The sequence below is a fragment of the Typopeltis vanoorti genome, chromosome 11 (genome assembly GCF_054136105.1).
Source record: "Typopeltis vanoorti isolate ZY-2024b chromosome 11, IOZ_Tvanoo_1.0, whole genome shotgun sequence".
Lineage (NCBI taxonomy): Eukaryota > Metazoa > Arthropoda > Arachnida > Uropygi > Thelyphonidae > Typopeltis > Typopeltis vanoorti.
In genome coordinates this window covers 7,848,430-7,874,820 of record NC_143559.1, presented here as the reverse complement: position 1 = coordinate 7,874,820, position 26,391 = coordinate 7,848,430, and the positions used below count along the sequence as shown (strand labels likewise).

Here is a 26,391-nt window from a genome sequence, read left to right as displayed (position 1 = left end):
TCAATTCGGTGAAACAATATGTGATGTAATATCCCTTAACTTAGACAAAATATAAATACAAAATTACTTACTAAAATCACTCTTTGCTTGTTGGACAGCAGTTCACTCTGCTATTAAAGAAAAATCTGCTTTTGTACTATATGGTTTAGATCCTAACTTTCCAAATGAGTTAAGATCTACACATATTAACTCAGGTTTCTCCGATATTGATAAATATCTTGAGGATATAGTAGAAAGAAATTCATTTGTTCATGAGCTTGTAGCAGAAACTAGTAGACTTAGTCCATAAAACACAAGCCATAAATGAATCCATAAATAGATTCAGAATATATAAGAATCTTAGTCCTGGTGATTCAGCACTTTTAGATAATAAGATTAATCTTAGAAAGGGTGGTAAATTGGGGGGGGGGAGGCTTCAGTTACTTATAGGATATTTAAAAAAAATTATCTCCTGTAATATTAAAAAAAATTAAACTAAAATACTAATTGTACATTCCGATGGGTTAAGATTATACCTGTTAACAAATGACAGTTTAGTATGCTTAGAAGATAATTTAAACAGAATATTCAAGGATGAAGGTTTTCCTGGCCTAAATAATAAGAAAGCGAAGTTTTATAGTAATAAAACAAGATATCAATCAAATTCTTCAGAAATTTCAAGGTGGCAAAGCCATAATAATTACAAAAAGATCAAATAGTTATGTGCATGAGTCTAAACCTAAGTTCTCTAAGAGAAAGAAGATAATAAAAATAAGCAATATGACAATTCAGATCATGAAAATAGTTATACTTTAGAAGAGTTAATGTCAGATTATCATAAGTGTGTATATGGAGATTCAAAAAATATTAAAGAAACTACATCTTCTAACTTAGATACTGTTAATGAAGATAACCAAGCTTCTGAAACTGCTAGTGAAGACTTTGCAGTAACAAATGATAAATCTACAGAGCTGAATAAAATGTATTTATTTTCATAAAGGGCTCTGGAAGAGATATGAATAATTTTGCACATATTTGCAATAGAGATTTTGATTTATCAAACCATCTCAAGGAAGTAATAACTCGCAAATTAAGGTTGATAAATGTTAAATTCTTAGAAAAAAATTTTAAGATTTTCTTTTTTTTCAAAGAAATACTAAGCCATTGTAAAATTCTCACATAAATGTTTTGCTTATTATATTTGTCTTTTAGTTTTATATATGCTTAGTGAAAATTTTATTTAATGAAAAATGCGTTTGTCATGTGATAAAGTAATCTAAAAATATACATATACAGTATATATATATATATATATATATAGAAAGTATTTTTAACTTGGGTATAATTATGTTAAAGATACCAAGCAATTTTAAACCTGGTTTTACTCCATTTTTCCCAAGTGAGCAAACAGACAAAATGTCAAGTTTGCGCCTGCAATTGATGCAAGACTAGCTGATCCCACAGGTAGTGCAAGACCAAGGCAACTCGTGGTAAAGGTGGAGCAAGCTCTGATCACTAATCTTAATATTTACCCTTAATGCCAAAACACATCTCAAAGAAGGGGATGTATGATGTTTTGTATTAAAGGCAAGGGGCCACTACCCAGACCGGTTTCGACCTTTATTGAGGTCTCATCAGTGGGAGCCAGGCTAGAAATACCAAGATTTAGTAATGCAGAGCTTATAAGTATTTTACCAAAATGTTTTGGTAAAATACTTATAAGGTAGTGGCCCCTTACCTTTAATACAAAACATCATACATCCCCTTCTTGGAGATGTGTTTTGGCATTAAGGGTAAATATTAAGATTAGTGATCAGAGCTTGCTCCACCTTTACCATGAGTTGCCTTGGTCTTGCACTACCTGTGGGATCAGCTAGTCTTGCATCAATTGCAGGCGCAAACTTGACATTTTGTCTGTTTGCTCACTTGGAAAAATGGAGTAAAACCAGGTTTAAAATTGCTTGGTATCTTTAACATATATATATATATATATATATAATTAGTTATAAGTAGTAATGTTGCTTACCATATATGTTGTAATCTTTAGGGAAGAGCATAGAAATATGTGTTATTTGCAAGTTTGTGTTACAGCATTGTTCATATGCCAATATTGATAGAGTATGAGAGAATAGAGCTAATTCTCTTTTTACACAATTTCAAAATAACATGGTTTAGAAAACAAAAGCAATTCTATTTTTACATGGTATATTTTGATTTAACACAGTTCAAATTGTGCTTATTTTTGAAATTTCTGGAATTTAGTTCTGTTAAAAAAGAGTATTTCCATTATAATTATGTTTACACATTTTGTGTTTTGTTCATGCAATAGAATTTGTTATGTTTTGCTATGTGATAAAGTAATCTAAAACGCCAGCCTAGTTGGCTGAGTGGTCAGCATATCCACTCTCCAGCCAAAAGGCTGCAGGTTCGAATCCGCTGTAGGCATGGATGTTTGTGATTGTCTGTAAAAATACTAGTGATGATGGGCAGTAGATAGCATTGGTGTAGATGATGGTAGTTGCGGTTCATTGTAGTTGGTGGACTGAGTGGTGGAGATAGAAAGCTGTACACCTGCCTTCCCTGGATGAGTCTGGACTCCTTGGAGGTGTTACATAATAATAATAATAATAATAATAATGAAAATATACATATACAGTACATATATATATGATTTGTTCACATTTAATAATGCAATTATATGCTTAGTATTACCAGCCAATGTCATTAAGCAGTAATAATATAAAAGAAACTTAATTGTAGTTATACAGGTATGTATTAAATTTCAAAGTTTTGTATGTATAATATCAAATTAGTAAAATTAATTATTGATTATTCTCAGATATTTTCATAACATTATCCCATTACTCACAATTATTATTATTATTATTAGACACCTCCAGGGAGTACAAAGACTCATCGAGGGAGAGTGTGCCAATAGCATCGAACGATTGGTCCCCTTCCAACTACTAACCGCACTCAAACTTACTTAACTGAGCCATGAGAAGCAGAGGCTCTACCAATCAACCAACCTTTGCCGGCTAATTCAGTTCCAGATAATTCAGTTAGACAGAAGAAGAAGAAAAGAAAAGCTATTTCTTTAAAAACTAAGATCCACATTTTAGATCATTTAGCAGCTGAAGAAGATTCATCATCCTTAAGGAAATATTTTGGATTGAACGAAGATACCATGAGAACGATTAAGAAAACTGAAGAGGCCATTAGAAATCTGGTGTCAAGTTATCATCGTATACAAGAGACATTATAAAAGTGAAGATGGAAAAGCCCTAGTGATGTGGATAGGAGACTGCTCACAAAAAGGAATACTAAAGTGCGAGTTATATTCGAGTAAATATGGTAATTTTTTTTAGCTTTCAAATTCTTAAGTATGGATCATTGGTTAAAGATTGGATTTATAAAACTCACAAAAGAGAGCAATATAGCAAATACAAGTAGATGTAAGCAACAAGAAAACATTGATATTGTATCTAGATCAAAAGAAATTGATAAGAGTGTGTCGTCGGACATCTCTAGAGAACCAACTAGGAAGAAGATGAAAAATCTTCGTAAGTATGATATGAATTACTTGAAATGTGGATTTTCATGGACGGGAAATGAAAAGGAACCTATTCCAAATTTTGTTCTATTAAAATAAATCATATTTTTTGTTTACATGAACATATAAATAAATAATAAAAGACATTTACAATGAAATATACTTTATTTGTTTATTATTATTATTATTATTATTTTGATAAGGGGGTACTTGGTAATAATGAAAATTTAAGAAGGGATACGCAGATATCTGAAGTTTGAGAAACCCTGGATTAGACAATTGAGTGCAGATTTCTAGAGACAGGCTAGGAAAGGTAAGGAAAAGCATCTAAAAAAACTGCAAGGGAATTTAAAAAAGTAACATTATAGGTAAAACAAGAGATCTGTTTAGAAAGATAAATGAGGTTACAGGGAAGTTTATTCCAAGAGTAGGAGTTGCAGAAAGTAATTCGGAAAAAGTTTGATGGAAGAAGAAAAATGGAAAAAAAAGATGGAAAGAGTATGTAGAGGATTTGTACAAGAAAGATATTAATATTGAAGGAGAATTTAAAAGGCGAGAATTTGCTGAGAAACGATAATGAAAAGAGAAGTGATATCAGCAATGGAACAGCTGCCAAAAAAGGAAAAGCTCCTGGAGATGGAGTGTCAGTATAATTGCAAGATTGCGAGTATGTGGATTGCAGACTCTGGTTAACAGGAGAAAGAGGAGTGATATGATAGAGGTCTATAAACTTTTGAATGGGTATTACAGCATTTCAAATGATGAAATTTTTCGTTATATGGAAGGCTGAGAGAGAACACGGGGGTATCCATGGAAGTTAAGTTTGTTCGCAGTCAAGAAAGGAGTAAGAGCTAGGTTTTTCTCCCAGAGAGCAGTGAGTGAGTGGAATAATTTGCCCTTAGGGGTAGTGAGTGCATCTAGTGTAAATGAATTTAAGGGAAGATGATTAGCTGGGTTGGGTAATTTACAGCCTCCCTGGAGGTCTCAGAAAATAATAATAATAATTATTATTGAGAGCAGCTGGGATGATATAGTGAATATAACGACAGGTACTTGTCAACAGGTTTGAAAGAAAATAAACTGACTTAGAGGTTGGAAAACATGAGTATTCATTCCAATTCCGAAAAATTCAAATCCCACAGATTGTGAGAATTATAGAACCATCGCTTTAATTTCACATGCAAGTACATTATGCTGAATGTGATCCAACAAAGGCTGGAGCCATATGTGACTAGAAAGCAGGCTTAAAAGAAGTAAAAGAACTAGAGACCAGATAGCAGACATGAGATGGATTATGGAAAGAATAAGAGAATTTCAAAACAAAGTATTCATTTGCTTTATTGATTATAAGAAAGCTTTGGATTGCAATAGACTGCAGATTGTAACGAGATCAATGGAAATACTCGAGCATCTAATTCTCTTGATAAGAGAGCTGGATGACAATGAAGAAGCTCCAAAAACAGTCTTTGGAGAAATTTTCCACAATGTTCAAGTGGAAAAAGCAGTGCAGTAGGGTTATAAACTGGTGACCTATTTTTTTTTTTTTAATATTTATAGTGAATATATTATGAGAATGGTAACTTAGGTAATTATTATTACTATTTTTTTTTTATGTTGTGCCCATACACAAGAGGTTGGTTGATCAACCTATAGTACATTAGTACTGTGTATGAGTAGTGGGTTGGGAAAGGAGGAACTTGTCTACATTTGATTTAAATGACTAAATTGTATCCCTTTCTTTGTATACAATACAGCTGTTCCACAGTACAGCAGATGAAAAGAAACTTGTTCTGTTTGTTTCTAGGTGTACTGTGAAGAGATGTTGAGCAGCAGCAGCTGCACATGTTCCAACGAGCTTAGTACTGAGAGGAGGAATATAATAAGTTTAGTTTAATCCTTTTTATCCTAGTGTGAGCAAACAAAGTTTGCACCTGAAAGTATCTTCAGCACTGAGGTAAGGTAGTGCAACACCAGGCAACTCGTTGCAAAGGTGGAGAAAGCTCTCATTACTCCTATCTCAGTATCTCCCATAATGCAAAGCACATCTCCTTGCGGATATGTGTAATGCTATGCATTAAGGCAAGGGCCACTACCCATACCGGTTTCGACCTTTATTGAGGTCTCGTCAGTGGGAGTCAGGCCCAGTAGTGGAGATACAAAGGCAGAAGCAATGAGAGGTCATCCTAACCTATAGGAGTTGCCATAGGGTGTACAACCTTATTATTAAATTACTCCAGATTCAGAGAAAGATGTTGAGAGTTTATTTTTCACTTGGTTAGACTATAATAAGTTTAGTTTAATCCTTTATCCAAGTGTGAGCAAACAAAGTTTGCGCCTGAAAGTATCTTCAGGACTGGGGTAAGGTAGTGCAACCTTTGCAACGAGTTGCAAAGGTTTCTCCACCTTTGCAATGAGGTGCCTGGTGTTTGATCAAGCCAGGAGAGGGTTGATGTGATGTTAATTCCAAGAAGAGAGATCTCAAACTGTCTGGAAATTTGGGCATCGTCAAAAAGGATACTGGGTTGGGAAAAAATGTTTTTTTTTGTTTGTTTTTTTATGGGAAATAGGACAGAACTAGGTTTTATTAGCAGTGAAATTGATGAGGTTATCCAAACCCCACTGTAGGATGGCTTACGATTGGTGGCAGAAAAATAAATAATTTAAGATATGCAGATGATACAACCCTTATAGCAGAAATTAAGGAAGATCTGGAGTGCTTGATTCTATTGGTGAAGCAGGAAAGTAACAAAGCTTGGCTTAACTTAAATATCAGAAAAATAAAAGTGATAGCTTCTGGCAATTTAAATGAATTTATAATAGAGGGAGATAAAACAGAAATCGTTGAAAGTCGTGATTTGCTAGGGTCCAGAATCAAAAATGATAGTAAATGTGAAGATGAAATTAAAAGAAGGATAGCCATGGGGAGGTGGGGAGGAACTATGTTAAACCTGACAAAAATTATGAATGAGAGGTGTGAGTAAGGCAACAAAAGTTAGAATTGTAAAAGAATGGTATTTCCCAGTAGTATAGATGTGAAAACTGGATTATTAAGAAAAGAAACAGAAAGAGAATTGAATCATCTGAATACTGGGTGTGGAGGAGACAATTAAAAATCCCATGGGCTGCAAGACTGACCAATAAGGTTTCAGAGGATATATAAAGACAGAATGCTCCTTGGAGGCAATGATCACTAAACAGAAGTTGATGTAATTTGGATATATTATGCTAGTGTTGTGTCGGGAAAAAGTGATGAGTCATCCCTTTTTCCCACTCAATGTTACGTTACCTCAGAAGGAAGGGATAAGGACATGCTTATGCCTCCTGATGGGAAATGTACCGAATAATGTCCCATGAAAATGTAAATAACCAGATGTGTAAATTCTAAACACTGTTAAGATAGCCCATATGTTTATTGAGATAGTAATTGTGAATGAATTAAAGTAGAAAGTCATGTAGTATTAACAAATAAATATGTATAAGCTAAGTACAAGTTTAAGGCATGTAAAGACAGTTTGTAGTCACGGCGTCCAATCGGCTGCCGCCGTATGCGTGACGACACCGCTGAGTGAGGGAGCTGCTTCAGAGTATAAAAGTTTTGGTGGGAGTTTGAATCGCTCTCTTATCTCTTTTCTCTTATCTCTTATCGCTTGTGTCTTGTCTCCGAGTTTCGTCGGCACCAAGTTTCCCGTAGGAGAGCTATGTAGAGCTTGCCGCCACGTGTAGCAAGGTTCTCCCCTTGCTATGCATGTTACATCGGTCAAAGCTGCAACTACAATGTGTTCAACACATAAGGAGAAAGAGCCGCTGATGAAATCTACGTCAGCGTACAGGTCTGTGCATGAGTGCTTTCGGTTCGTGTAGAACAAAGGAACAAAGCCCACCATCAGAGGAGGTACAGTGAACAGATCAGAATACCTAGTCAAAGCAAGAACGGTAAGCGAAGATTTTCTTATATTAATGTAGGATTAAAGTATCTGTGGAGTAAAGAAACAGAAGTTAAGAACACAGGCTATTTACGTGTTGTGCCATGAGAACAGTCTGCAATTTGGACACTTGTGTCTACTGTTAAGAAGAAAACATATTAGGCCCCAGCCGAACAGGAGGCCGAGCTCCGAACTGTTTAAGTGATTTAAGAAAAGTAATGTCATATGTTCAGAAAGTAATTGAATGTTAACAGATATTTTGGGGAAGAGAATTAAGTAGAAATAAGTACTATTGTCCTAGAGAATTACATGTCAGATTTATTGAATTGTCCAGTGTTTATATGTAATGTTTCATGTATGATATTATCAGGTAACTTAATTGTGAGAGTCTGAGGATAGATATATGTACAGAAGTGAGGAATTTATGCCCAGTAAGAGATCATAGTGCAGAAGTTTAAATGTGTTTAATTAAGTAAGGGGAACCCAGACTCTTTTAAGGTTAAGAATTTAAATAACATGTATACTTGTCTTTGTGGAATAATAAATGTGTTTCTTTTTACATAATCAATTGAGTTTGTCATATCTTCTATGGATTTGAATTACCATTTGGAAAATTTCGTACCATGCATTTAAAGGGGAAACCAATAGTGATATGAGAATAGGGACCACGACTGCATACTTCTTGATCCCTACATTTTCTTTTAGTATTATTGGATAATGTATCAGAATTTAGTTGCCGGCTGGCGCAGTCTTTAATCTATACAAACTTGTTGGCAACCGAAGTCTGAGAAAAAGATACAAGCTTAATGTTAAATAGTAAAGATTAAAGATAAAACACAGAAAAACGGGGACTTAACACTAGCTGATGAATCACTGGAAAAAGCAGTTTTGTTGGGGAAGACAAAAAGGAATCAGAAGAGGAAAATTTAAAAACAGTTGGATAGACAAGATAAAAGAACCTATCAACTTGAAAAATGGCCCAGTTGGATGGAGGGCTTTTGTTCACAAGATCACCAAGAGTTTTAAACGACTGGATAGCACATAACAACAACAAAACAGACGGCAGCAATGGCAGAATCATATTAAAAATGAAGATATTAGGAAGGAAGGAACTCGGCATTGTTTGCATTCGAGAATGTGTGAACAGGGCTAACCTTAGTGGTATTGTCACTTAAATAGATTGCGAGAGGAACGGTTAGCAAAATGGGTGTTTGATGCCAAGATGGTGGGGAAAAGATCGAGAGGAAGTCCAAGGTCTAAGTAGATTGATTCAGTCAGAAGTACATTAGAAGAACAAAATGTTGAATATGACAATATTGAAGTGCTGACAAGTAATAAATTAATTTGGAGGAAAATTGTTGATAGATTAATAGCACTGTAAACTTAATCGTGTAGTGCTGTCATAGTAGCTTAACACCCCTTGAGGGTATATCAAGAAATTGATGACAATGCAACAGAAGCATCATCACAGAATTCAATTGATTATTATTATTATGGGCTACTACATGGAGTCCATAGACTCATCGAGGGAGGTACAAAACGTCATGCCAAGCACTCTCCAACATTTGCAGAGTATCTATCATACTTTGCTCTGAACTCATTCACAGTCATGGCACACACACACAACAGGCTGCAACCTACTCCACTCATTCACTAATCTCCATGCAAAAAATCTAGTTCTAACACCCTCCAACTATACTCTTGCTCACTTTCCAAGGATGGCCCCTAGTTCTTCCACCACAAGACCTGTTCTGAAAATTTCCTCTATATTAATATCATAAAAACCTTTCAATAATTTGTATGTCTCAATCATATTTGCCTTTTTTCCTCTCTGTCAACCAAATTCTGTAACCCACAAATCTTCAACCTGTTCTCATAAGATTCATTCCGTTGACCTGCTACCATCGGCTTCCTTATCACAAAGAAACACAGGTGACCAGATCTGCATTCAGCAGTCAAGACTGTGTCTTATCAAGGCTCAGTAAAATATGAAAATACTTTGACTGCTCGTCAAAATATTCTTCGGTAACCAAATATAGTCTGCCCACAGCTGAGAGAACCGTACATGGCAGAATGCAAAGAAGAGTCAATTCATGTTGAATTGACTCTTCTTTGCATTCTGCCATGAAGAGTCAATTCATGTTGAAGGGAAGAAATGAATAAGGGATGTACGAATTTGTCACCAACATGCGAAATCACTTTCTTTATATGTAAAATTTTCCAACTGTTATACAAGCAAATTGGTCTGTTGTGTGTGTGCCATGACTATGAATGAGTTCAGAGCAAAGTATGATAGACACTGTGCAAATGTTGGAGTGCTTGGCATGACGTTTTGGACCTCCCTTGATGAGTCTAAGGACTCCATGTAGTAGCCCATAATAACAATATTTTTTTTTTTTTAGAATAGAATAAGTTTATTGTCTTTCATATATACATATATAGAGTATTTACAAATATATAATTCAGATTAAGTACAAATATATACACATATATAAATTATAATAAGAATGCTGCATTTTTTTGCAATTTCACTAATATATTTGAAATACTATATTTACAATAGATAAAAAAGATTTTTTATATTAATGAAACATTTTTAGAATAAGTATGTTGATTTCTAAAATGTTTACACGATTACAATAATCATCTTTAGTGACATTCCAACTTGCAATTTTTACAAAATTCAGCACGTAGTGCTGCACATGTGATTTTTTTTCTACATTGCATTTGAATTAAAATTATGATAATACTTTTTTGCATCTATATTTACAACATATGTTCTAATATTAGCAATGAAGTATGCACAGTATTTTTGAATAATGGATAATAATAATATGATAATGTCTCAGATAAGTTACATACATATATTCAGTACAGAATGCTAGGAAAATATCTCATTTAAATTGCATAAATAATGATATTAACAATGTGTTTTACAACTTTATTCACATTCATATTTACAACGATTCGTTTAAATTTACAATGATTCATTTTTTATTAAATTGTTTATAATATTTGATTGTTTCTTTGGGTGGCTTCTTCCTCGAAGCTTCGCAGAGCTTATCTTTATAATGTTATCAGTATCTTCATCATTGTTATACACCTTACTGACTGTTTTGTTACATAATCTGCAGTCTTTGATTATGTGGATTACATGTAGATGATTGAGACGGATTAATCCCACCTACTTCGAAGCTTGGATCAGCTTTTATGAAGAGAGTGGGACTAGCCTTCACTATTTATGTTGTTGTTACTGTTTATGGATAGGATATTGGCATTGGATGCTGGTGATTTGTAATGTGTACATTAGTGTTAATGGAATATTAACTTTGTTGGCATTTTTTCCAGAGTTCGTGTTTTAATGCTCTGTAGTTATCTATGTGTTTTAAATTTCTTGGTAGATTGTTGAGTAGCGTGGGCATCTGATGTGATCTCACAAAAGAACCGTATGAATTGTTGAAGGGTGTAGGGATGTAGCGAGTTGTTGTAGGGCGTGTTATATGATATGTGTCTCTGTTGTTTCGATAGGTGATGTTGAAGTAATTCCTTATTAATGTTATGTAGTGTTTCAGATTTTTTATGCTCATGATTCTGTGTATCGCCATGTGCTGGTCGGATATTTGTTGCGTGTAAAGTGCCCAAATCACTGTTGACACAATTTTCATATGTAATATTTCTAATTTTGTTAGGTGGCTTTTTGATGTGTTTGCATAGACTTTCATACCATATCTGAGTAAGGATTACCAGATATCGTAATATATATGAATTTTTTTTTATGTTAGATGAAATAATGCCTTTTACTTGGAAGAGTGTTGCTGCGATGATCCGGAGTTTGGTATGTAGGTATTCTATATGTTTTGTCCATTTAAGGTGGCAACCTATGTAGAGACCAAGGTATTTTGCATGTGTTACAGGTTTGATTTTGGGACATTGGCAGGTTTTTTTGTTGTTAATGCAGAGGTATATGTGTGACAGTGTGTTGATAGTGGTGCGGGACGCATGATTCTTGGATTGTGTATTATCAACCACTGCAATTTTCTGCCGTTGATTACAATTGCGTTTTGGTAGAAGTATGTAGTGATTTCATTTAGGTCTTGTTGTGCTCTGCAGAGAGCTGTGTTGATGTCTGTGTGGATTGCTAGTAGTGCAGTGTCATCTGCGTTCTGAAATATTTGATTCTTATGGCAATGTTATGAACATCGTTAATATATATGTTAAATAGAGTGGGTGATAACATGCCGCCTTGAGGGACACCATGTTTTATTTGTATACCCTGGCTGTGACGTGTACCTATTTTTGTTACTCTTCTGTTTGAGAGGTAGTTCCTTAACCACGTATGCAGTGTTCCTCTTATAGTTATTGAGTATAGTTCGATGAGTAGTATGTCATGTTCAAGTGTATCAAATGCTTTGGTTAAGTCAAGAAGTATAAGGACGGCATACTTGTTTTTGTCGAGAGTTTTGTTTATTGCGTTGGTGATGTCTTCTAATAATGTGATGGTGCTTTTTGTTTTCTGAAAGCCGTATTGGTTTTGTGAGATGATTTCGTACTTCTGTAAATAGTTTCGTAGTCTGGTGTGTGTTATTTTTTCTAGAATTTTTGAAATGACTGGTAGGGTAGCTATTAGTCTGTAGTTCTGAGTATCATTTCTTTTACCATGTTTGTAAATTGGCGTAATAATAATGCCAGTGTCGAATATTATGTTCACAAGTCTCAAAAATATTGGATTTATTTGTTCAAAGTGTGTTACAAGGTCTGTGAGTCTTGTTTTGTCTATTGCTGGAGTGGTCTTTGGTTTTAGTTGTAGGAGTGCTTCTTTCAATTCCTGTTTTGTTACGGATGGAAAATGCATTGTTTGTCGTTGACTTAGTGTCGGTAGGTTTTTGTTGATCATTGGTAGATTGTGTTTTTTAAGTTGTGTGATACTGTTTGTGAAGGGTTGAATGAGTCTGCTAGTTCCTCTTGGTTTGTATCCTGCCTGAAACTTTTTGCAATAAAATCTTGTGCTGAAGTTTTCTTATTTTGAGTTACTAATTCATTGAGTCCATGTTTGTTTCATGTTGTCATTATATTCCATGAATTTTTGGAAGTAGTAATGTCTTTTTGCCCTACAAATTTTTGTTGTTAGTTGATTTCTTGTGTTTTTGTATAAGGTTTGTAAATGTGTGTGTTATTGGGTGATTTTTTAGTTTTTTCTGTAGATTTTCTTTTACAGTAATACTATTTAGTATGTCGCCATTTATCCATGGATTGTTGTCTGTTTGTCATCTCGTTTGTGTAGGCTTTGTTGCATATTTCTGTGAACTTTATTTGAAAATTCTCATATAATGTTACAGGATCATTTATTTTAAGTAGGTAATTCCAGTCTGTGTTTTTTTACATGGTTGTCGACAATGCTCTTTAATACGATCGAGTTTTGTCAACTTTTGTGGTGGTGGAGTGGGGGGGTGGTAACGTAATAAAACGAAGTTTGGACAAAGTACTGATCAGCAATTTTGACGTTAATTACTGATGATGTATATGTATGGATGGGAGCCTATCCATACATATGTTGATATGATCAATGCATGATTATGTTAGTGACTGTTGAGTATTTCTTCTTCTCTTGTTGGGGAGTTAATGGTAGGGTTTATATTCTACTGACTTAGTATATCAAGGTATGTGTTAGTGGTTGAAGCGTGGTCAAGAGTATTTATATTAATGTCTCCTTTAGGATGAGCCTATGTGTTGTACGGGGTTTGAATCCACTTAGCCATGCTTCTAACTCATGAAGAAAGCTGAGTGCATTATTATCTGGGGGTCTGTATATTATGTTTATTGTGTATTTGATACCATGTCTATTTGTGATTTCCAAAATTTGTGTTTCTGCATGTTCAAAATGAGTTTGTTTTTCAGTCACATTGTATGGCAGATATTAACTGTTCCACGATTCCACAATAAATGCCACGATGCCACCTCCTCTTTTGTTTGGTCTACATAAGTTGTAGGTTTGGTAATTATTAATGTTGTATGTATAAATTTCTGTCTCACATTTTACAATACAGTCATGACTGAGTTGAATAAAGGTATTGGGTTTACTGTGATAGTGCTGAACTTTGACAGGATACTACATGGAATTCTAATAAACGAACTACAGCACACTGGGATGGATATAGGGTTGGTGAGGTGGTAAAATAGTAATAATCAATCGAATTCTGTCATACTTATGTTGCATTGTCATCAATTTCCTGATATACCCTCAAGGGGTGTAAAGCTACTGTGACAGCACTACATATTAAGTTTACAGTGCTATTAATCTATCAACAATTTTCCTCCAAATTAATTTATTATGAACTAGAATGTTCATAAAAGAAAAGCTAATTTTCCAATGCGTAATAAAAACACTCAGTGTTTTTTTGCTTTGATTACCCTATTATCGAAATGAATTCACCTTCCTCTGCCATGCACATAAGTGTCAAGAGTTCTGTCATCTGTGGTTGAGCTGCTTTAGCCACTTTTGCTATGTGCCTATCAACTAACACTCCAAATTCTCTGACTTCATCAGTTTCCTGGAGTACAGTTCCATCAATGTGTTATACAGCTGGTAATCTTTTCACCTCAAGCATAACCTTACCCATGGCCACATTAAACTGATGTTCATTCTCCTTTACCCAGACTACCAGTCTATTTAGATCATCCTGCAAAATTTTATCGTCATCTGTATTAAATATTGCTCTTACCAATTTTCATCGGCAAACAACTGAACAATCCTGTTCAGATCCTTTCCTATATCATTAATGTACAAATTAATGATATAGGAAAGGATCTGAGCGGGATTGTTCAGTAGCAGCTCAAGAACAGAGCCCTGCGGCATACCATTAGTCGCAGGCCTTCTTCTGGACTCTACTCCTCAGCAAACTCAATACCTACTCTCTCTGATATCTCTCCATCAACCACCCTCGTATCCACCTCACCAACCCTATATTTTCTGTAGTGTGCTGTAGTTCATTTATTAGAATTTCATGTGGTATCCTGTCAAAGTTCAGCACTATCTGTAAACCCAATACCTTTATTCAACTCAGTCATCATGTATTATAAAATGGCAGCAAGTTACTGAGGGAACGCTGGAACCAGAGCTAGAGTGATGTCAGGAAGGCAGTTAAGTAGGGGAACACAGACAGAAAATGTTAGAGGAGAGAGAGAGAGGGATGCAGGTGAGCAATAGACGAACACGGTGGCAAGAGATGTGATGAATGGGGACTCAATAATCTGTGGTGTGCAAGATAGGATGCATGAGGAGTATTTGCCTGGAAGAACAATAGAAAGAGTCACTATGGCAATTAAGAAGGGTGAAAGGGTGGATGGTGATGGTGGAAACGAACGACTTGAGTGGCGATGTAAATTAGGCGTGAGCGATATGAGATTCTTGCTTGAGGTAGTACAAAAGAAAATGCAGAGAGGAAAGATGATGGGCGTGTTGCCTAGGTATGATAGTGACGAGCTGAGCAGAAGAGCAATAATATTAAGTAGCATAATAGCTAGAATGTGTCAGAAGAGAGGATTGGAATATATGGATGCTTGGAGGGCCTTTGAGGACAGAAAGGAATTGTATGAGAGAGACCGCTTGCATTTGAATGAGAAAGGACATGTAGAGATGGCTGTTTTCTGAGTAAGTCAGTGTGTCAATGCAGGGAAACTAGAATACCCAGGGTGGTTGGTAGCAAGAGTGGTCTCCTGTGGGAATGGGTGCTTGGGAGAAGGGGGTGACATCAGGTAACGCTGAGCCCAGTGGAGTCTAGAGAGGATAATGCTAGGTATAAAAACAGTGGCATTTTTATGATAAGTGACAACTTATGTCCTCTAAGAGTGGAGGCTTTGGAAGGCAGTGACACTAATGATTTTGAAAGCATATGGGGTGAGGTAGAGGTGGGCAAGACAGGATATTCAGCAGGGTGTTGTTACAAACCAAGGAGTACAGAGGGTGGGGACCCGGAGATGTTTAGACAGTTGAGCTTGGCAAGTGCAAGAAGAATCATTATTATGGGAGATTTTAACTAGAGCAGTACAAGCTGGGAAGAGGAAAATGCATGTAGTAATAAGGGAATGGAATTTCTAGAATTCTTGAAGGACAAATAACTTAGGCAACATGTAATAGAGGGAACTATAGGTTCAAGAGTTAAAGTTTGGGATTTCATCATTGCATCAGAAGAGCTGATAATAACTGAGATGACATCTTTTCCCCACTCCCAGTTCGAGAGAGTGACCATATGGTTTTCACTTGGAAGATGAATAGACATGCAGGAGTATCAAAGAGATAGGAACATGTGGAATTATAAGGTAAGTGATTACAATAGCCTTAGATACCAACTTGGGAAAGTTTCATGGGAGAAGGAATTGGAAAGCTGGGATATCATTAGTGCTTGGGAAATTGTGAAGGAATATTTGTTAGCAGCAACAGTAAGCTGTATTCCACAAGTGAAGAAGAGGACACAATTTGATGTAAAGTGGATGACAAACAATATTAAACAGGAACTGCATGCAAAAAAGAGGCTATGGAAGAGATATAAAGAGAAAGATGAAGAGCAGATGCATGAAGAATATAGGACACAGGCCAGGAGAATGACTAGTATGACTAAGGAAGGCAAAACTGGAATATGAGAAGAGATTGGCCCTAAGATCCAAAGAAAATCCTAGGGAATTTTTTAGCTATGTGGCCAGTAGGAGGAGAAATGATTGTGGAGGATATTGGGGGATAAAAATGGGAATAGAGTGACTGATGCAGACAGACCATAGTGCAGTTGTTCAATGAGCACTTTATTGGAGTATTTCATCCTGGAGAAAAAGGGGTGCTCTTGTTTTAGTAATATACTAGCCTTTTCTGGGTGTTGTGGCTTTTCTTCTTTCTGTGATGTTCAAACTACTGTGCGTATGTTGGGGGGGGTTAGGCACCTACATGGGTTCCACCATCAGGTCTTTATGGGCAAGACTACAAGAACACTTCCGCGATTGTAACATCCCTTTTCCAGAACATTTAAACACTAAAAAACGCAACATCAAAAAGAAAAATCAAACACACAACACAGGAAAAACGGAAATAGCTGTTCATGCCCTTGAACAAAAAACATACCCTGCAGATCGACAAGGCCATCATAATAGACAGACAAGACAATGAAACAATGCTTAGAATATTGGAAACAATAGCCATAAAATGTGACGAGAACTCTATAAACGTCCACAGGCCCTACATAATCTCTGAGGTTTTGAAGCTTCACAACATAAAACTGAGGTCACAACCCCGACCAATAGGCAGTAACACAAACACTTCAAAAGCAGAAACACCTACCCGACCTGACATAGCATCCACTTCCTCATGTTCAGATGACGACCAAGCATAGTCGAAACGGACCACACCCCATCAACCTCCTTCTCCCCCTCTCAAAATCAGTTGCTATTTTGAACCCATTCACCCTTTCCCACTCTATATAAATATAAAAAAACACTCTGCCCATCCCTAATAATATAATATATATATTATTCAAAAAACCTGGGTTTTTTCCATTTCTTTTAATTCTCCCACATTGCCTAACCCTCCTCACACACACACACACACACACACAGTGGTTTGAACATCGCAGAAAGAAGAAAAGCCACAACACCCAGAAAAAGGTAAGTGTAAATTTCTCTTCCTTTATGCTACATATATTTATTTGTAAATACACATCTACAATGCCCTAAGAATCCGTAAGTAAAAAAGCCAATGACATTTAAACAGGGGCACTCCTAAACAGAAGCAGGCAAAATAGCCGTAAATATAATAGTTTAAGAGGAGTAACATGGGGGTTTTCCAGGAAATAATATCCATATACTAGCCTTTTATAATAAACTTACAAGAGCAGTTGATGAGGGGAAAGACATATACTGCCATTTTCTTGGATTTAGCAAAGACATTTGACAGGGTGCCACATGATAAGTTGATGTTTAAGTTGCAGCACATAGTTTTGGATGTCACGTTAGAATTTGATTCAGTATTGGCTGTCTGATAGGTAGCAGAGAGTTGTATGATAGGGTATGGCTGAATGGTAGGGCAATATCAATGAGGCAAAAAGGTTACAAGTGGGGTCCCGGCAATGGGAATGTTCAGTTGTTTGTGGATGATGTGAAGCTGGGAAAGGTTATTAGTAATAGTGCAGATGTGGTAGCCCTGCAAGAGGATTTGAATAAACTAGATGGTTAAATGAATGGGGTGTCAGTTTAACGGAACAAAGTGTAAGGTCTTGAGGTTTGGGACACATCGATAGGACACTTCATACTCTATTGGAGGAGTTGTACTGGAAGAAGTAGAGGAGACAAGAGATCTGGGGTTGATGATTGATAGAAACCTGAAATTCAGTGGACATATTGCAAAGGTGGTGAAGTTAACACAGAGGATTGCTGCAATACTGAGAAGGATGCTGACTTGCAGAGATAAAAGAGTTATCATTCCGTTGTATAACACCCTGATAAGACCACACTTAGCCTATTGTTATCAAATTTGGTTCTCAGGATTTGAAGGGGATAAATTAACTGTGGAAAGGGTACAGAGGCGGATAACAAAGATGGTTTTAGGACTGTACAATGTTAGTTATGAGGATCGGTTGAGGGAATGTGGACTGCAGAGTTTGGTAGATGGAAATAGAAGAGGGGTGATATGATTAAGATTTTTTTATTATTATTATAGAACACCTCCAGGGAGTCCAAAGACTCGTCGAGGGAGGGGGGGGGGTCCTACTCTACAACTCTCCATCTCCACCAACTGCAACTACCTTCATCATCTTCATCAATGCCATCTGCCGCCACTAGTATTTCCACAATCACAAACATCAATGCCCATGGCAGGATTCGAACCCGCAGCCGTTCGGCTGGAGAGCAGATACGCTAACCACTCGGCCAAGCAGGCCAGCAAAATTTTTAAACTGTTGAGAGGTGGTTACAGGGTTGACACTGAGGAGGTCTTTCACTCGGTTGAACAGTGGGAAGGAGTGATGACAAGGAGCCATCCCTGGAAGTTACAAAAGGAAGCTGTGAGCAAGAGGGTTTGGAGTGGTTTCTTTGCAAGGAGGGTGGTTGACTCGTGGAATACAGTGCCTGATAGAGTGGTGGGAACGAGAACAGTCGATGAGTTCAAGGAGTGGCACGGTAGACTTTGTGTTTCCTAGGAAGGACCTCCTGCGATGAGTCTTTTGACTCCATGGAGGCCTGAATAATAATAATAACAAAAGAGAGGTGTCCTCCCTCAATAAGCCATTGGACATCCTGAAGGTGTCAAACAATGATGATAATAATAAAAACACACTGAAGGAATGAAATTTGCACATTGATGAACTGAAAGGGGAGATTATGATTGAGACATAAGCTGGTAAGAGGCTATTACTAGCTCAATGTGAATAAGTTTATCATACAATGGGGAGAGCTATCCTTGGAAGATATAGAAGGAGGGTGTGAACAGAGAGGTAAGGAGAGCATTTTAGTATAGAGAGAGAGAGTTGTTTGTGATTTCAATGCACTGTCTGACAGTGCCCATGTACGGTGAATGCATTTAAGGCACAGAATGATTGTCATTCTGTGCATTAAATGTATTCTGTGCCATGCACACAGTCCGACTGTCACGTGACAATCAGACTGTGTGTGGGTCAGTGATGAGTCCTTGGACTCCATGGAAGTCTGATGATGATAAAAAGAGAAATAAAGATTCTGTTTTCTAAATGGGATTTGATCCAAGTTTTCTGTAAATTGTGCCATCATTGTAATTGCACTACAAGATCATCATTATTGTTAGTGATACTCCTGTCACCCCTACAGGAAGCAATAATAGGCAATTCAAGAAGCATATGTATTTTTTTCTAAGGGTCTAAATTTAGTGTTACTAGAGAGTCTAGTAACTTTTGATTATAATCTGAAGAAATCATATGACACGAAACCTCATTAAACCAAATCGTGAAGTAGGTTTGCTAAACACGTGAACTAGTAATTCAAAAAACAAATTTGCAGTATCAATATCGAAGACCACAGAATATTTAAACTGTTATTTTTCAATTAAGTTTGCAAAAACAGTTCACTGGTAACAGCATTAATTGCTTTGGCATGTAATTTTTTTGCAAATATTTTCAAAATATCATACCAAAAAAAGGGTTCATTATTAACAAGATCTAAAGATCTTGTTAATAATGAACTCCCTCAAGTTCCAGATTAAGATTAAGAAAAATGCAAAGCATTTCTTTGCTAGTTCTGGAATATAATCTGCTATCTGCAAATGTTTTGTATACACATTGAGTGTATGTTCATTATCACAAAACAGCATACTGGAGAACTTCTATGAGCAAGTATAATCTAGATTTAGTTTCAAAACAGAACAAACACTTGTACATGCAGGTGCACAAGTATTTGTGCTGTTTTGACCAATGATTACTGATTTGAGAGTGTTAGTCATTTTTAATCTTGTGCACTGTTTTACTTTGTAGCAGATTAGCCACATAAGCATATGTGAAGATATGATTTCATTTCATTTCATTATGGAAACATTATTTGCAAGCCTTTTCCCCTCTCTCACTCTGCCAATTTCAGCTAGTCGATAGTGGTGCAGGAAGAAGGTTTTTAGAATGCTAAAAGCAAACTCGACACCTAGGTTTCTAGGAGTTTTGAACGCTGCAACTCAGCAAAATCAATTATAAGAATAAATACATGCAAATAAATACCGTAGTTCCTCTCCCCCTTATCCGCAGGTTCGCTATCTGCAGTTTCCATTATCCACAGTCAACTCTAGTCCAAAAATATTAGGTATGTAGCTTGCAGTACACACTACTTTAAGTGGTGCATAGTGCAGCTAAAGCAACCCGGGAATGCCGAGGATTGTATTCTCATAAGCTCTCAAGTCAACTTACAAAACTTTTATAGTTTCTACAAACATTCGGCTTTGAAATAATGTTGGATCTAGTAACCACTTTGCCTACGTAATTTTACACTGCTGAAATGAAGCCGTATGGCTTTCTTTTAGTAATAAACAATTTATAAGTTTTAAATTGAGTGCCGTTCTGAGTAACATGATGAAATCTCACACCATCCCGCCTGGGACGTCACCCCTTTCACCAGCATATCCATGCTGTACCGTATACGTTACCCACCTGTTAGTCACTTAGTAGCTGTCCAAAAATATTAAATGGAAAATTCCAGCAATAAACAATTCGTAAGTTTTAAATTGCACCGTTCTGAGTAGTTCTCAGTTATTATATCAAATTTCACAATATTGCTATACTTGTGTTCAAGTAACCCCTATTTTACTTAATAATGGCCCTAAAGCACAAGAGTAGTGAACTGCCAATTCAGATATGCCAAAGAGAAACCATAAAGTGCTTCCTTTTAAGTGAAAAGGTGAAAGTTCTCAACTTCAAAATAATAAAATAATGTATGCTGAGGTTGCTAAGATTCCATTCACATTCAGATAACTTTTATTACAGTATGGTGTATTAATTGTTCTATTTTATTATTAGTTATTGTTGTTCATCTCTTACTGTGCCTAATTTATAAATGAAACTTTATCATAGTTATGTATGCATTTGCAGAGTACAGTTTCAAAAAGTGCTGCTTTAGTTATTTTCAGTATGGAGAAATCAAACTATGATGATGTGGTCAAGTTCCTTCTGTCCTAAAATTAAATGCCTAGCTTTCATACTGATTGATATGCAAGTGAGTGAATAACACAGAGGGATGAAAGCCAACACAAGCCTTCATTTTAGCTAAGTTCTCTGTTGAAGGGCTGAGCAAGTGTTTTTTTTTTTTTCCTTCTCCTTGATATATAAAGCTAAAAACCTTCTAACATTCAGTGCAAAAAAATTAGAAAGAAGGAAACTAGTACAGCTGAGCCACTCACCAGGGTGGTACCTTCAGAGCTCTCAATAATGATGTTCTCTGATTAGAAAGACTTGAGTTTGAATTTTCTAGGACATAATAGATCTTTATAAAGGAATTTCAACCAAACATAAGTTATCCTGTTATTTCTCCTATATATTCATCATCCTACAAAACTGACTGCACTGCAGATGATAATTAACAGCCATAATATGTCTGATGCAACCATACAGCCTCAATATACAGGTATCATTGATACTTCACACTTACTCAGATAAAAATTAAACAAGTTTGGTTCTTGTCAGGTATAATATATACCTTATTATACAACAAATAAAATTTCTACAACTATCTTCTCAATGTGGAGTATATAAAAATATGGTGATACACCATTACTTGTATACAGAATATATGATTTCTGCATTAATTTAACCTCTGTATCTTCTTGGGTCTAGAGCTATCTTTGGGCTTGCTTTCTGAGTGTACAACAGTTCTGCTTGGTGGTAGGTTTTGGACTGTCACTGAGCAGACCTCAGTGACACTGCTGGGATCAATAATCCTTTCAGGTCATCAATAAAATTTAGAGTGACCTTGAAGATCACTTTGGATATATATCCCATACTTCAACAGTACCCCAATAAAGGTCGAAACCAGTCTCAGTAGCGATCCTTAAGGTAATGTTTTTGCCTTATGGGATACCAAAGCAACTAATTTGAAGTCAATGATCTATATATTATTATTATTACCTGACATCTCCAGCGAGTCCAAAGACTCATCGAGGAAGGGCACCTACTCTACAACTCTCAGTTTTCACCACTCCATCCACCAACTACAATGAACCACATCATCTACACCAACATCTAATGCCCACCATCAACAACACTAATATTTTCACAGTCACAAATATCCATCCCCACGGCAGGATTCGAACCAGCAGCCTTTTGGTCGGAGAGCAGATATGCTAACCACTCAGTTAACCAGGTGGGCTGACTACAGTTTCAAAAAGTACTGCTTTAGTTATTTTCAATATGAAGAAATCAAACTATGATGTGATCAGGTTTCTTCTGTCCAAAAATCAGAATGTCTAGCTTTCATACTGATTGATACAAGTATCCTAGTCATGAAAATACTTCACAGGCAAATTTTGTTTGCTTATGCCTGGGTAAAGAATATAATGCCTTGCCAAGGATAACATAATATAGCCAAAACCTAATGAAAGGTACAGTTATCCTTCTCTGCTATGAGCTCTCACAGGACACAAACAGGCATCCTGAATCACCAATACCAGAAGGGAAAAAAAACAAAAAAACACTGACTTTTCTCATTGTTAGTCTCTTTCATAACCTTCACCATTATATGCTATTATCCATAAATAAAGAGCGATATCATTGTTGTTTTATGAAATATACAGAAACAACGATAGTTACTGTACTAGTTTACAAAGTTTGTATTACTATTATGCAGGCTCCTACAGGGATTTACAGCACTCATCGAGGGAGGTACATATAAAGAACGAAAAAGTAACCAAAAGGTTTGGCTCAAAATATGTCAACATTATCCCAAAACTAAATGAAGCAGGTCACAGTCACTGTAGGCCTTTAGCATTTAATTTAAACATTGTGGGAATAATGATTAATGGGGATTCCCGCGATGAGTCTTTGAACTCCATAGAGGCTGCCATGCAATAATACTGATTAAAACTTTATTCATATAATAAAAACGAATCCATAGTAGATTAAAGACTGTGGGTTCTCCCATACTGGAGAAATTTGCAATAAAGATTTGAAAGCATACCATACTTCCGAAAGAGAGGTATAGTGACAAAGAATAGAATTAGCTTCGCCTCCTTCTTGCACAGATCTACACCACCAAGGAACAAAAACAAACAAAAATAATAATAATAATATCAACAAAATAAAATCCTCGCTTCCTACGTGAACAACTCTCATCAGATAGGAGAATCTAAAAAACGTTTAATTTAAAAAATAAATTAAAAAATACTATTAATAATTTTTTTTTTGATATGATAATATTTTCATTGATCTGCTAAAATATTTATACTTACAATGAACATCTTGAGTGACATTGCAACTTATAATTTTAGCGAATTCAGCACAAAATGCTACATTTTCTACATTGGATTTCAATTAGAAATTTTTTTTACAAAATACTTTTTGCCTCTATATTAAGTATTTATTATTATTATTATTATTCCTGACAACTCCAAGGAGTCCGAAGACTCATCACGGGAGGACACCCCGTGATGTATTTACAACACATGTTCTTCTAATATTTACAATAAGAATTATACAGAATTTTGAATTTAGAATCTAGAATGTAATCGCATAGTTAGATGGACATGATGTTTAGGGCCTCCATCGATGAGTCTAAGGACTCCTGGAGTCGCCCGAAATAATAATAATAATAATAATAATAATTTATTTATTTTATTTATTTATTTTTTTTTTTATGTCTCAGATGAATTGCATGCATAGTTGCTGTAGTAATTATATATTATTATTATTATTATTATTATTATTTGGGGCGACTCCAGGAGTCCTTAGACTCATCGAGGGAGGCCCTAAACATCATGTCCACCCAACTATGCGATTACATACTCACAGTATCTATCATACTTTGTCTTGAACTCGTTCACTGTCATAGCACCCACAACGGACTCTGGCAGCTTATTCCACTCATTTACCACTCTAAAAGTAAAGAACCCAGCTCTAACACCCCTGCTAACCACACGCTTGCCCAGCTTCCATAGGTGTCCCCTAGTTCTCCCACCACCATTCCTGATCTCAAAAATATCCTCTGAATTAATCCTATAGAATCCCTTTAGCAATTTGAATGTCTTAATCATATCTCCCCTCTTCCGCCTATCAACTAGTTTCTGCAACCCACAAATCTTCAACCTGTTCTCATATGGTTCATTCCATAGACCAGACCTGTTATCATCTTAGTCACTCGCCTCTGGATCCTCTCCACCTCCTCCCCATCAAGAAGGAACCGAGGTGACCAAATCTGGGCACAGTAGTCGAGATGAGGTCTTATCAAGGCTCGGTACAGAGGTACAATAACTTGCTAGTCTCTGCTCGTCAAGGTATTTTTCAACAATCAAGTGAGTTGATGAGCTGATTTAGCTACTTTTGCAGTGTGCCCCCAAAACTTCATCTCCCTATCCACCAACACTCCCAAGTCCCTGGCCTCATCAATCTCTTGGAGTACAGTTCCACCAATGTGGTATACTGCTGCTAATCTTTTCACCCCAAAATGCATAACCTTACATTTTGTCACATTAAATTGACATCCATTCTCCTTAGCCCAGAACTCCAATCTATCTAAGTCATCCTGCAAGACTTTGACATCTTCTGCATTCACTATTGCCCTACCCAACTTTGCATCATCAGCGAACAAATGAATTGTTCCACTTAGATCCTTCCCTATATCGTTAATGAACAGATTAAACAGCAGTGGTACAAGAACAGAACCCTGAGGTACACCACTAGTCACAGGCCGTCTTTTGGACTCTACTCCTGAATAAACTACTCTTTGATATCTCTCCATCAACCAACCACCCATCCACCTCACCAACCCTATATCCATTCCCATATGTTGTAGTTTACGGATTAGTATTCCATGTGGTATCCTGTCAAACGCCTTTGCCAGGTCCAGCAGTATCACTGTAAATCCATTTCCCTTATCCAGTTCAGCCATCACCTTGTTATAAAACTTGAGCAAGTTACTGAAGCATGATCTACCCTTCACAAAGCCATGCTGTCCCCTGTACAGTATCTCGTTTTCATCAATCCATTCCTGAATTTTGCCCTTGACTACTTTCTCTAAGACCTTGACAACGACTCCTGATATGCTGATCGGTTGGTAATTTGCAACCGTAGTCTTGGATCCTCCTTCATGCAGTGAAACTATTTTCCCCTCTTTCCACACCTTCGGGACTAAGCCAGACCTGAGACTCAGATTAAACAACGTGGTCAAGGGCACTGATAATTCTTTAACCGCTTCACGCAAGACCCATGCCAGTATACCATCCAATCCCACAGATGTGTTCACATTAAGGTTCTGTAATAGACTAGTCACCTCCACTTCATTCATCACTATTCCCGTATAAACTAATGGTTCCTTCATTTTTTCAATGTCAGTATATATATATATATAATATTTTATTATTTTTATTATTATTATTTGACACCTCCAGGGAGTCCAGAGACTCATCGGGGAGAGTGTGCCAACAGCATCGAACGATTGGTTCCCTTCCAACTACTAACCGCGCTCAAACTTACTTAACTGAGTCGTTAGTAGCAAGTTAATAATTTTCTTCCCCGAAGCTTAGCAGAGCTTATCTGAGGAAAATAATAGATGATAGAGGGTGGTGGTTTCGTGGTTATGTTCCCATACTGGTCACAAGCCAGGTGCTGATTTTACTGTTTGTTGGTACGTGCTTGGAAGACTTCGACTGCTATTACAGTTTAACTTTTTTTTTTGTGCAAATAGGGTGGGATTTAGACATGGTGTGTTTGTTTCTTTGTGTTCTTGTAGTGATAGTTTTTGAGAGGGGGGGTTGTCCTAGGTTTGCGTGTGTGTGCATGTGTGGTAGGGGAGAGAGAAACAGGAATTGCTCTAATTTTCATTCTCGCTATAATATTTATATAGTGCCTGTTTCAGCTCTCTGTATGATCCTAGGTTTCTGTTGTCGAACGGTAGTTTGTTTATCATGTCAGGTACGTAGAAGTTTCGGATGGCTTTGCCGTTGTGATTGTTGTACTTATATGTTATGTAGTTTGTTGACTGTGGTCTTGTTATTTGATATGTTATTCTGGTTACTCTATATGTTGGGCTGTATTAGTGTTTTATCATGACTGTGTAGAGGCATGTGTTTCACCTTAAATATTTTGTCTTTTGTCCGTGCTTCCTGCATAAGAGTGGGTTGTTCCCAGAATATCAGTTTTATCATTTTATCTTGCAACCATTGTAGCCTGTTAAGTCTGTAGTCTATGCAGAATGCGTATGATGTGATTGCATATCTTAAAATGTTTTCACATAATGCTTTATAGA

The 26,391-nt window shown here is 36.4% G+C and overlaps 1 protein-coding gene across 4 annotated transcripts in view; it reads right to left on the bottom strand.

Annotated features, from left to right (window-relative positions):
* The window catches only part of LOC150101288 (COMM domain-containing protein 4), a 228,949-nt gene extending 205,270 nt beyond the window's left edge, over positions 1-23,679 (bottom strand). For 2 of the 4 annotated variants that reach the window (XM_090400288.1, XM_090400290.1), the window contains exon 1: positions 23,110-23,247. In XM_090400288.1, the coding sequence (XP_090256414.1) occupies positions 23,110-23,112 (3 nt within the window). In that variant the 5' untranslated portion in view covers positions 23,113-23,247. Of the gene's footprint in view, positions 1-23,109; positions 23,248-23,380 lie in introns of those variants that run through there. The other 2 variants (XM_090400289.1, XM_090400287.1) reach the window with 2 other exon arrangements.
* Between the last annotated feature and the right edge of the window lie 2,712 nt (positions 23,680-26,391).